Raw genomic sequence first — 13,487 nt, 5'->3', positions numbered from 1 at the left:
TATGTTATATATAATCATATAATAATTTCATCACACAGCATGTATATATAATTTTAGGAATTAAGAACAATGTCTATGGGGGCTGGAGAGATGGCCCAGCAGTTAAGAACAATGGTTGTTCCTGCAGAAGAGCCGGGTTTGAATCCCAGCACCCACATGGCAACTAACAACTGTCTGTAACTCCAGTCCCAGGGAATCCGACAGCCTCTTCTGACCTCTATGGGCATTGCACAACACAGGTGCACTTACCTACATGCAGGCAATACACACATATACATAAAATAAAAATAATAAATTTTTTTTAAAAAAGAACAATGTCTATGGGATTATGTAAAAATTTCTTCTTGAGTGTTTCCTGGTCTGCAATGAATTTCAAATCAGGTCAAATATATTCATCAAAGAACTTTATAAACTTCATAGATCAACATCAATACAAGGCATTTCAATTAAGTATAAAATAGACAGTTATTTTTTAATGAGGATATGCTTGAACTAGGGCCAAAATCTGAAGACATAAGGGTTGAAAGTTGAATTATTCCATCTGGCCTGTTATGGAAAACTCGCTTGACTCTAAATCGTGCATTCCTTCTTTCATTCATTCAACAGACACGTGATGAGTACAAGCTATGAGACGGGTATGAGAGATGCAGGCGTGAACCACCAGAGCTCTTTCCCTAGGAAGCTTGCATTCCAGAGTTAGGGGACATCAAGTAAATAACTGAGCAGATTAACATGTAATGTGACCAAGTGATAAAAAGTGCTGAAAATGAAGGGGAAGTGAGTCAGGGGATGCTGGCTTATAGGACGGTCAGAGAAGGATTGTTCAGTATATTGACATTATTTTGAGAATGGCCCATGGGCCATCTGTTGAAATTCCTTCCATAATACAGGCCCAGAGAATGTAAAGCAGGGCAGGGGTTATACCTGGAAATTGAAGGGAAGCCTGTAGGACCAGAGAGAAGAGCACAGGGTGAAGTCCTTGGATGCCCTGTCAGAATATAGACTTTACTCTTGAAGCAAAAGGTGTGTCATCCTAAGGCTTTGAGACAAGATGATTTGAGTGCCATTTCTAGGTCTTCTCCTTTCAGATGTCTGGAGATACTGAGGAAGATAAAGGCAGAGCAGGGCAGGGGGACAGGTAGAGGGACCAAGGCAAGAATCCAGAGGTTATCTTCCCCTCCCAAAGCCAGTTCACTCAAATCCCAGATACTAACCTTGGTAGACTAAGAATTGCATACATTTCCTATAATTTTCAAAGAAATTCATATGCTATCTCACTGAATGTCATTATATCCCTAAAGTATAGGATTGCCAGCCACTCCTTCCATTTCATTGAGATGCAGAAGAGTTTTAGCCTCATGGCCAAAGCAGTAGATAGCAGTTTGAAACCAAGTGTGGACTTCCAACCTAGGGAGCCCAGTGCCAAAAGGATCTGCCCAACCAAGCTCAAGCAAAGAAATGTCCCGACTTTAAGACAAAAGAAAAAAAGTATGATGTGCCCCAAGGCAGATAATTGGTAACAACCAGGAATTAATCTTGGTTTTCCTAAGTCTTAAGTCTCTTAACCACAAATCAGCGAAATAGCCAAATAATCAAATGAACATATAATCATTCTTGCTTTTTCTAAAATCTTTTCTGTAGAGATCAAGACAAGAAGAATGTTAACCCCTGGGTTGGGATGGGGAGAGGGTTAAGAATCAGTTAAAGCACCCCAGGACCAAGTTCCCACCCTGAGCATGTCTTCTGTGTCTTTGTGTAGGATGCTCCAAAGTGACCTGCATCAGCTTGACCCGGGAGGCCTCCATTAAACTGTCCCCCTTGCATGGCAAACAGATTTCCATCCGCTACTTGGACATGACGGACTGCTTCGTGCTGGAGGACGAAGGCCTGCACACCATTGCAGCGCACTGCACGCAGCTCACTCACCTCTACCTGCGCCGCTGCGTCCGCCTCACCGATGAGGGTCTCCGCTACCTGGTGATCTACTGTACATCCATCAAGGAGCTGAGCGTCAGTGACTGCCGCTTCGTCAGTGACTTTGGCCTTCGAGAGATTGCCAAGCTGGAGTCCCGCCTGCGGTACCTCAGCATCGCCCACTGTGGCCGCATCACCGACGTGGGCATCCGTTACGTGGCCAAGTATTGCAGCAAGTTGCGCTACCTCAACGCGAGGGGCTGTGAGGGCATCACGGACCATGGTGTAGAGTACCTTGCGAAGAACTGCACAAAACTCAAATCTCTGGACATTGGCAAATGCCCTTTGGTCTCTGACACAGGCCTGGAGTGCCTGGCCTTGAACTGCTTCAATCTCAAGAGGCTGAGCCTCAAGTCCTGTGAGAGCATCACGGGCCAGGGTCTGCAGATCGTGGCTGCCAACTGCTTTGACCTACAGATGCTGAATGTCCAGGACTGTGAAGTTTCGGTGGAGGCCCTGCGGTTTGTAAAACGGCACTGCAAACGCTGTGTCATCGAGCACACCAACCCTGCCTTCTTCTGAACCTGAACCAAGGGCTCCCACAGGGTTTGTTTTCACAGGAACGGGAACCAAACACAATGTTCTGTAAAAGCAGCATATGTAAGCACTGCACCCACTCATAGCAGCTATTTCTTCCAGGAAGGTTCTTGGGAACTGGCTTTTATTTTTCATTTCTCATGAGCAAAAGAGGTCAAGGAAATGAAGGGGAGTAGGGGAGGAACCACTTTCTATCTCAGTAAACTGGCCTGGCTCAGGTCAGTTGTAGGCATTCCTCAACAGGTTGGCTCTGCCTTCAGAAATGCACCTTAGTCCCCTCTTCCTCTTCCCCTCCTGTACCCAAAGCTCCACATCCCTGTCCTGCATCCCCCCAGCAGCAGCAACATTCAGCATCAGAGTAACAAGGCTCTCTAAATATCCTCTTTAAACTTCTTGATGGTAAAAAGTCCCATTCCTAAATCCTACACCAAGCAAATTGTGATTAAATTGATGCCATCACTCTGGGTGTGCAAAGAGCTTTCCAAGGCTTTAAAAGGCACATTATGGCAAGTCACACAGTATAAGAAGAGAGCTCTCCACACCCAGTACCCCTCCCCAGCTCTGCCACTAACCAGCTGTGTGACTTTGGTCAAAGCAGTCCACCTCTTTGGGCTTCCTAGCACTAAATCAAGAGGACATCCAGCTGAAGGATTAGCTTCAGGCCCACAGTAGAGTTGAAAGAGCAGAGATGCCCTTAAAGACCCTTGGCATAAAGCCTCGTATTTCTTCCAAGAAAATGGATTCTGTAGATGAGCTGTGATTTCAGGTGGTTCTGCAGTGTCATCATCAGTGTACAAAGGGTCCTGTATGTGTGTCCCAGCACAACTCTGTTTGTATTGGTGGAAGAGGCTTTTGCACATCCCCACATTGCTGAATGCTCTGATTTCCATGTATACATGCTTGCAACATTCCCTCACCCCCACAGTATCTTATCCAAGCAGAAGAGACCCTCCTCAAAGGAAGCCTAGATCTCCCTGTCAATTTGCCTCCTCTGAGCACTTTCAAATCCAAGGAAAGACGCTCACAATTTTAATTAACAAATGGGGCCCAAGGGAACCCATGTCCTTATAGGTTTTCTAATTCTTCTCAATGCACATATGCAAAGCATCAGGCACATCTGTCCTGCAGCCAGCAGGGACAGACATCTTGGATCTTTGTCATTCACATCACATTTTGACTTTTCTCATCTATTTATTTCTTCATCACACAAAGCCGATTGGGGTTACGTTTGAAAGTGTTTAATTGTGCAAACTGCTCCCTTGCCTCCTGCCCCAGCTGTCTATCTGCATGGTTTCCATTAAAGAGCATAAAGCAGACTTCCAGGTATTTTGATACTGTTCACTGGAAAGTGCTGGACACGTAGAAGATAGAGTACACTGGTAAGACAGTGCTAGGTCCACCCGTCGAGACCTTACACAAAATATTAAAATCATTTCAAATTTTGAATTTTAAGTGGATGGACTTTTAAATAGTCTTTTCTGAATGCACATCAATTTGCTACCCTCATTTTTAAGACTCGGGTAGCCAGAAGAAATCCTATTGCTTATTTTCATGAAATCTGATTGCCTTTTTTTAGAAAACCCATAACCTTTACCAAATTATTCTCTAGCCACTTTCCTTCTCCATCACAGTGGAAACAGCTCACCCATCTTCTTCTCTGAGGTCCATTCTTCAATCCCAAAACCTCTGCTTTTCCAGGCCAAGCAAGCTAAATTTGTTGCAGACCAAGCTTATACACCACTCGACAACTGCACTCCCACTGTAGGCTCCGGTGTGTACTATTGTCTTATGTTGGGAAGGAGAAGTTAGTGATGAGCTGGCATCTCTTCAGGAGGTGTCCTGTCATTCATCCTGTGAATCATAGCTTCCTGTTCAGTTCACACCATCATCAGTGCAGATGGTTAATCAAGACTATGCCACGAGGGAAAATAAAAGTTTTGGCTGGGGACAGTATCTAGTGATAGCCACAGAGTTTAGAATCACAAAAGAAATTCATGAAAGCACTTCCCTGCTCCTTGATTTGTGGCTCTACCTAACATTTCAGAATTTGAGGGTCACAAAGGATTGTCTGTAACCATTGACACTGGGGTGCTCCAAAATGTCCTAGCTTAATACTCCCAGCGAGTGGGGGGATCCAAAATAGTTCACTAAGCCATTTGGAATGACATTATCACCAACAACTGACTATTTCACCTGAACTGTCTTTCAAGTGTGAGACCAGTGGACTGCTCGAACTCACTGGTTGCCCAGCACATGGTCTTTCCCAGTCTCTCCCTTTCCCAGCCTCTTCATCAGTTCTGCTCTGAATGTGAATCTGTGACAGAGGTTACTGGGAAACAGCTCAGCAGATTTTTCAAGACTAAACAAAGACCTCGCTAGGAAATTTATCTGTTTTAAAATATGTCTTCCTTCCTGGCTGTGCTAAACTGAATGCTCATCTTTGTTGGTTTTTGTTTCTTTCTTTCTTTTTAATTTTAATGTTCAAATCACTGCGTGCTGTATGACTCTAGAAAGCCTTAATTTACTTCCACCAAGAAATAAAGCAATATGTTGATAATCGGGCTCCATTTCATGTTTAATATTCTTGCCTGAGGAGGGTGCCGCCATTCAGAAAGGGCTACCCAAAACCAAGCAAGAACTTCCTTCATGTTGAAAGGTTGGAGGTGGAACGAGCTGACTCAGCTCTGTGTTATGGTCCCTTTAAAGTTGGATTCAAGGTTTTCTCACCTCCCTGGATTTTAAAATTTTCAGGTAAGTGAATGAAACATCACAGAATAGTTCAAGGCTTCAGCTCCTTAATCAAACTCTTCCCACCAGATTTTGGAATTAATAATTTTTCATATTTTATGAAGTTATACATGGTGTATTTTGTGATATCACGATATCATCTGGAAGAATACCCTTAATTAAATGTTAGTATTTCTATACTAATGGATATGGCTCAACAATTTTATTGCAATTCTTACATAGTATAAATAGACTTACATTAGTTCAAGTCAGGTGTCATCAAGTCAATTTGTACAATAAATAGTGAAAAACAGTTCATTTTTCAGAAATTTATGGATTTCAATTATGGATGAATAATGGTAGACTTGAGTATGCCCTGACATGGTTACAAATATTTGAGAACATTTTCCTAAATGTTAGCATCTCAGAGTATTAGCACTTGAAAGGAGATACAGCAACCTGTTTGAAAAGAAAATAATGTCAGTTTGAAGCAATGAAATGTCAAATTGCTCCCTCCTCACCTAGACCTTGAGACTTAAATCAATATGACAGAAAAGAACCAATGTGAGAACTTCACCCTTAGCACTAGAAAGTCTTTAGGAGGGATCAAATTTAAATGCATTTGTCCTCAAACAACTTCTCAACCTGTATTGTTTTGACAACTATCACATAAGCCAATTGAACTGTTAATTGCCTTGGAGCACAATTCCAAGTTGCTCAATGAAGTTCTTGTCGAGATCTTAGAATAAGGCTGTCAGTGAGTAAAATCCATTCACCTTTGAGACTCACAACGTGATAAAGTTTCAGCATTTGTTCACAATTAGAGCATGCCTTCCAGAAGTTTGACTAAGAGAATGCAAATTGAAAAGGAAAAGACTGAACATTTTAGAAGGAAATTTAACAAAACAAAACTGCTTGCCCATGCCTCACCACAGAGGCCACCAAACATGTCACAGTGTCACAATAGCTGGTCATCACAATCACTCCAGACAGAAATCAACTGTAAGAAATGCTCAATAAATACTAGAAGATGGAAAATAAATGTCCAAAGACTAAGTAAATACAGCATTTAAAATGTTCACACTTAAATTTGTATGGCAAAATTGAACAACAATCGAAGTTCATAGGATTGACTTCTGGGGTATAGATAGTTCCTGTGTCTTTTCTGTAGATGCCACATCTGTTATGTTTAAAGGCAAGGATTGTGTCCGTGTATAACTCCTGAGTTAAGGTGCTATCTCATCTCATGTAGCTGAAGATAAGCAATCTTTAGTGCAGAGACACAGATTATCAAAATGCTAAGATAGAGAATACTGAGTGCTTGACCACAAATGAGATGTCTATCACCTCCAAATGTCCCAGGGAACATCACAGAAGAGGAGCTAGAACGACTGTAAGAGCCAGGAGAAGGAGAGGAGCACTGGGAAACACCACCTCCTGGATATGGCATGTTCATTGCCATGAACACACAGCAGCTGTGGCTATCTACACATGACCTGCATGAAAAAATAAAAGACATGAGAGCAGAAGGGGGTCTAGCTGGGAAAAAGGGAGTCCACAAGAGTAGGAAGGGTAAGAGTGTAATGGGGGTGGGAACAGAGTCAGCAGGGGTGGACAAGGAATAAGTGAGTATAATAGCACATGGTGGGGAGGGGTGGCCATGATTGCAATACAGTCTATGCATGTATGAAAGTGTCAAACATTTAAAAGCATTTTAAGAATTTGGGCAAGCCACCCATTGCTCGGGGACCATTGTGGAAGAGGAGGTGGAAAGTCTGTAAGAGCCAGGGCTGGTTCATGAACATAAGGAGGTGAAGGCTTCCAGGTCACTGGAGGCTTCCCCATATGAACCTGCACCAGCTGTGGCATCGAGCACAGGGCCCATATCAGCTCAATTAAACAAGGGTCCAAAGAGGAGGTGAGAAATAGGTGGTGGGTCAGCACTAAATTGAGAACTATTTGAGACTGATTGCTGCTGCATGAAGGAGCGTATGACTTACATATGACCACTGGATGGGCTGACTGGACTCCAGTGGACACATTTACACTGAAGGACATTTGGGTACAAACACCTGAATGAATAGGACTCAGCATGTATGGCAGAGTGCATACTGTTCTGTGGGGGGGATGAGGGGAGGCCTGGATGGGGGAGGGGGTCTGGATTTGAGAGGAAATGTATGAAATTTTAAAAGCTCAATAATTCTCAGTTTGAGTAAGAATTAAATATAAAATGAAAGTTTTCATTAATTCAACAAGTATTCATTGAGAGCCTAGTCCTGTCTTGCACGCAGAGTCTGGTCCTAATGGAATTTACCAAATATACAAATATTAAGGGCCTATTAGAGAAAAAGATTTTTGAGGTGGCTTTCATACCCTGATAAAGTAGATACTGTCAATTGTCCAAAACAATATTCAAGGTACCCACTCAGGGAGACTATATCTGATACCAATGAAGTAATTTCCTTCTATTACACATGAACATCATCAAAACATCAAATATACTAACTCTAAGTTAGCATTGTTAATGCCCTTGGGTTAGACATTTAGAAACAAAGAAACTCTGTTCTGCAGACTCAGATAACACACATGCATTCTTTATTAGACAGAAGTGTCATAAGAAAACAACCCTGAGCCACAATATGTTTGAAAAACTAAGATCTCAGGAGCTTGCAAGTCCCTTCCAACAGCATATTCAATAATAGTCCAAACACCACTGCCTCCCCCGCCCCCATGTCAGCAAACCTGATATCAGGATTTCTGTGAAGCCAGCTGCCATTTCCCTCAATTATCCTTGACTTATTCAGCCTACATGATCTTCTTTGGTGTTAATCTGATTGACATAGAGTAATGATGAGGATGATCAGAATAATTGAGGTTTCTCAATTTACCAGATCCCTTCACTGGAAAATGGGCTGTGTCGGTAATTTTCAAAATAGTGGGTGGCCCAAGAAAGACTGATTAAATAGCCTCTAACATTGCCAAGGAGTAGATTTTATTATAATGTCACTGAGAATGAGTTCTTGGGAAATTCATATTTCATTGGGGTGGCAAATGTGAGTTTACTTGTTCAGAGTAATAACGAACTAAACAATGAAGTAAATGAAGTAAAAGTGCCAAAGTGACAACGTTTTTTGAGTCCTGTTTTCCAGTCAGAGTGATGGTTGTCATGGTTTCACAGAGCTCCAAATGTCTCCCAGAGTCCAGAGCCTTATTAAGCCCATTTCCAGATAGTCAGGCAAAAGACACGGAGGAGGGGATTTCTAATTCAAAGATTAACTGGTAATTGGTCCTTCATCTTCCTTCCTTCAGTACTCTTCAACCTCTAATGAACACCCAACCTCTATCAGCAAAACTTTAAAACATTATATTAGGTTTCATGGCATGTGTTCTTCGTGGTATTTACATTTACAATTTAAACAAACTTATCATGGCCTTTTTCACTTATGAGAAAGTAGATAAAGGGACAGAACTGTCACAACTGATAAATAGCCTTCTTCCTTTTTTATCTCAAAGCCTGTGATGGGCTTTTTAAAGATATGCAGACCAAAGTAGGTATAATTACTTTTGTAAAACTTCATGTTTTTTACTCTTTAAAAGCAGCCTCAAAATATATTGGATTCCCAATGTACAGTTCCATAGTTTGCAATCCCGCCCCCTAATAATGGAGAAAGGCTAGATTTTCGTACTCTGTTGCCACTCAGTAAAGTGACTGACAAGATCATTTTGCACAACAAATCCTTGCCATAGAACAGAGAGAATGCGGGCCATTTCTCTTGTTCTCTTTGCAACCACACAGGCAAGCATGTGATTTGCATGTGATTTATGACACAGTTCATCTGTATGAATGGCAGCCATATAGCAAAATCTTTCCATTAGCTACTCGGGTCTGGGGGAGGCCAGCTGACGCACCACTGTATTTATACTTTTAAAACACCCAAAGATAATGATCATGGACATGCTGCAAAGCTAGAGATCATGAGGCTGTGAATTTAAAGAAAAAGAGATTCAAATAATGACCTCTCACTCACATAATGAAAACCAGTCTCCTTCTGGAATTCCAAGCTGATCATTTTCACTAGCACCATCACCTTGGGGCTCCTATATACATGGGTGCAGTGTTTCCCTTTACAAGAGCACACAAAGGAAGGTGGTGGGAAAGATGGACTTGGCCACAGGAGAGCATTAGCCTCCTTCCTTTTAAAACATATGCTTTATCTCAAAAGCAAGCTGCAAGATGAACTGAAAGGTGATCATGTTACATAAAAGCAACCACATTCTCAGGTACCGAGCAGTCTTCTTTAACTTTACTCAGACTTGGTGCATTGACTTATGAGCTCAAAGCTCTGATGACAAATTCTTTACAGCCACTAGCTTGTTCAGGCCAAGGAGTAAAGTGATCTTTCTTATCAAATGTTCTGAATGATGTAAAAGTAACCTATCAGCAGTTCCATTGCAAAAGTATTCCTCTCCATGGACTGCAAGCCTATATTAAACCTTAGCAGTAGTTGGTCCCCAGAAAGGCCTTCTGAAGACATGGCACAAAGTCTCCCTTGGCTAAAATGTTGAGAGTCTCAGTAACTGTTCAAGTAATCATAAATCCAACTTTTACAATCTTTTTAAAGGTAATGGGTATTGATTTCAATGAAATGAAGTTTCATGCGCATGTTTCCCTTTGTATAGTACTACTGACCAAGTTCACTGTGGGACTAATGAAATGCAAATTCAGGTTGTGTTCTTAGATTTCTAGGTCTTATATTTTTTGGTGATGGGTGGAGGTGAGTCTTATTTATTTTGGTCCTTGTTCTGATTTTGAAAAATGACATTTAGCTGTGCCAGCTAGAATTAGCCACTTACCTGTGTGGTGTGCACTGTTTTTCAGAAGGAGGTTATCCATGCTATGGTTTGAACGTGGAATGTCCCCTAAGGATGCATGCTTTGAGCCTTTGTTACCAAGATTGTGGTGCTCTTTTGAAGGCTATGGAGCCTCTAAGAGTAGGGTATGGGTGGCAGAAGTATGTTACTTGGGCATTCCCTTAAAAGTGATACCCACCACTAAGGTGCCCCTGCCTGAAAACCCGACACCATGATGACATTACTATTGACTGAGCTGCATACACTGGCAGGCCTTCCTCACCATAATGGTTTGAAATTACTCTGAAACTGTGAGCCAAATAAATTCTTCCTCTCTGAAGTTCTCTCTGTCAGGCATTTTGGTCACAACAAATCAAATTTGGCTAATATGGAAAAATGGTGCTAGGAGTGAGGCCATTGCTGTGATAGACCTGAGTGTCATTTGTAACTGGTTTGCAGGAGGAATTTAGTTTGGAGGTGTGTGCTAGAGAAATCCTAAAATGGCACAAACAGCGCTTAGTTGTTATTCTGAAGAGAATTTAGGAGACAAGACTACTGATAGAAATGATGATAGAGGGGGTTGGAGAGATGGCTCAGGGGTTAAGAGCACTGGCTGCTCTTAACAGAGGACTTGGGTTTGATTCCCAGCACCCACATGATGGCTAGCAACCATTGGTAACTTCAGTTCCAGGGGATCTGACATCGTCTTCTAACCTCCATGGGAATTTCATTATATGGGTTCACTTACATGCAGGCAATACACTTGTACACATAGAATAAAAATAATAAAGAAAATATTTAAAAAATTTTAAGATAGTGATGCTAGAAAAGACTGTTCCTAAGTTCATAAATATAAGCAGAATTTTATTGGGAATTTGATTAAGGACCATTATTGTCATATTTTGCAAAGAACCTGGTTATATTTTGCCCATATCTTAAACATTGGAGTGAGGTTGAAAACAAAGGTAATGGGCTGGGTTATTTGTTGGAGGAAATTAAAGACAAGATAACATTCAGGCCACTGCATCATCATTGCTTGCTGCTTTTAACCAGGTTTACACTGACAATCAAAGACGAAAATGTATGTCACAGAAAGATGTAAAAATGTACAGTTTGGAAGGACAAATGTGTTTAAAGCCAAGGACAAAGCAATTTGGACTAACAGGCTGTTTATGTCATAAGAATTAGAACCATTAAAAAGAAACTATGTGCCCTCTGCTTCCCTGGGCCTGCACAACCTGCAGGCCTCTCTCCAACACACAGACCTCTCTCCAAGGTAACTCAAATGGGCCCTACATGCCTTGACTCACCCAGCCTCATTCACCCTCCCATCTGCTGCCTTCGGTCTTTCCTCCTAGCCTGGGTTCTGTCCCATTCCTTGTCCTGGCACCCCAGACACCTGGGGAACTACCACTGCTTCCTGATCCTTTGCATCCAGACCAACTCAGCTCCTTCTCGGGTACCCAGGAGCACTCTGGGCCTGGCCCCACCCTTACATCCCTCTACTTCCCTGGCCTGTACAACCCTCCAGCCTCTTTCCTGGAAGCCAGGACTAACCTTTCCTCTTCCTGATCCTTTGCATCCAGAACAACCCAGCTCCTCAGTGCAGTCCCCAGGAGCCCTTGGGGCAACTTCCCACCCCCATCTTCCTTTGCATCTCTGGGTGGCACTGCCACCAGCTGCCTTAGACCAGCATCTGTCCTGGGCCTAGCTCCCAGGCCACTCCAACCCCCAAATTCCTGAGGACAAAATCTTTCCTGGAGAGATCCAGACCTTAGGAGAAAGCCTGAGAGCATCTGATCCTCATCTGACTCGGGCCTCTGTGGGAACTCCTGAAGACAAAAGAAATCTGGCCACTCCAATATAAAATCAAAAGAGAGAACCAGAAGCTTAGAGGAACCAGCTTTTCATGCCCCAAAAGTAAACCACAAAAACACATAAAGTTCACAAAAAGAAGCAGACCTAAACTTGAAGGCTTGAGTCTCACACAAGAATCACAAACTACAAAAGAAATTCACATGTCAAAATCACAGAGAAAACATAATAATATCAAAAACAAAAATAACATATCTGCATCAGGGTGCAGAATTTGAAAGAACAATCATAAATATGATCAAGGAACATAAAGAAAATACAAACAACTCAACTGACAGGTATGAACTTGTGATGGAAATTCAAGAACATACAAATATGTCGCTTAATGAAATATCAAAACCAATTCATAATTTGAAAAGTGAATTCACAAAAGAGATAGAAGTAGTGAAAAAAACCCAAAGGGAAATCAACATGGAACTGACAAACTCAATAAACCAATTAGAAACAACAGTAGAAAGTCTCATAAGCTGACTGAATGAAATGGAAAACAGAGTATCAAGACTGGAGGATAAAGTAGATGAACTAGACAACTCAAGGAAAAATTATGAAAAATTTAAGAAATCACAAGAATGGAATATGCAGGAATTGTGTGACACCATAAAAAAGACCAAACTTATGAGTCATAGGCATAGAGGAAGGAGAAGAATCCCAAGATAATGGCATGGACCAGATCTTAACAGAATCATGGAAGAAAATCTCCCCAAATTAAACAAAGACATGCCCATACAAATATAAGAAGCATATAGAATAACAAACAGACAGGACCAGAAAAGAAACTCTCCACAGCACATAATAGTAAAAACAATAAATGTACAAAACAAAAAACAAAGACACAGTACTGAAAGCTGCAAAAGAGAAACAAGTCACAAATAAAGGAAAACTCATTAAGATTACAGCTGACTTTTCAGTGCAAACTATGAAAGCCAGAAGAGCCTGGATCTACCACTTTTAACCAGTTTTAAATGACCACAGATGCCAACTCAGATTACTATATCCAGCCAAAATGTCTATTATAGTTGAAGGGGAAAGAAAAAGCTTCCATGACATAAATAGGCTGAAAGAATTCATGTCCACAAAACCAGCCCCTCAGAGAGATCTGGACACAATACAAAGAGCTGAAGAAAGGAATGACTATACCCAAGGGGTTGCAGAAAGAAATTCAATGAAGGTATAACTGTGGAAAAGTACAGCTATATCACAAATGTAAACAGAAATAAAAGTTACAGGATTCAATACTCCTCTTTCATTAATAAGTTTAAATATTAATGGACTGACCTCCCCAGTCAAAAGACACAGAGTAGGTGAATGGATTAAGAAACCAACCCCACCTTTTTGTTCTCTGCAAGAAACTCATATCACTTTCAAGGACAGGCACTATCTTAAAATGAAAGGATGGAAAAAAACATACCAAACAAATGGTACTAAGAAAAAATCAGGTGTAGCAATTCTAATATCTGACAAAATAGACTTTAAAACTAATCTAATCAGAAGAGATAAAGAGGGCCACTTCCACTTTGGAAAAT

The 13,487-nt window shown here is 41.4% G+C and overlaps 1 protein-coding gene across 2 annotated transcripts in view; it reads left to right on the top strand.

Moving 5' to 3' along the window:
- Window positions 1–5,068, top strand: part of Fbxl7 (F-box and leucine rich repeat protein 7) — a 394,119-nt gene extending 389,051 nt beyond the window's left edge. For both annotated transcript variants that reach the window (XM_008821771.3, XM_029557997.1), the window contains one exon: window positions 1,760–5,068. In XM_008821771.3, the coding sequence (XP_008819993.1) occupies window positions 1,760–2,496 (737 nt within the window). In that variant the 3' untranslated portion in view covers window positions 2,497–5,068. The remainder of the gene's footprint in view (window positions 1–1,759) is intronic.
- The last annotated feature ends 8,419 nt before the right edge of the window (window positions 5,069–13,487 follow it).

Source organism: Nannospalax galili, unplaced genomic scaffold, assembly GCF_000622305.1.
Source record: "Nannospalax galili isolate Female #2095 unplaced genomic scaffold, S.galili_v1.0 scaffold207, whole genome shotgun sequence".
NCBI classification, from domain to species: domain Eukaryota; kingdom Metazoa; phylum Chordata; class Mammalia; order Rodentia; family Spalacidae; genus Nannospalax; species Nannospalax galili.
This window is presented reverse-complemented; position numbering and strand designations above follow the sequence as displayed.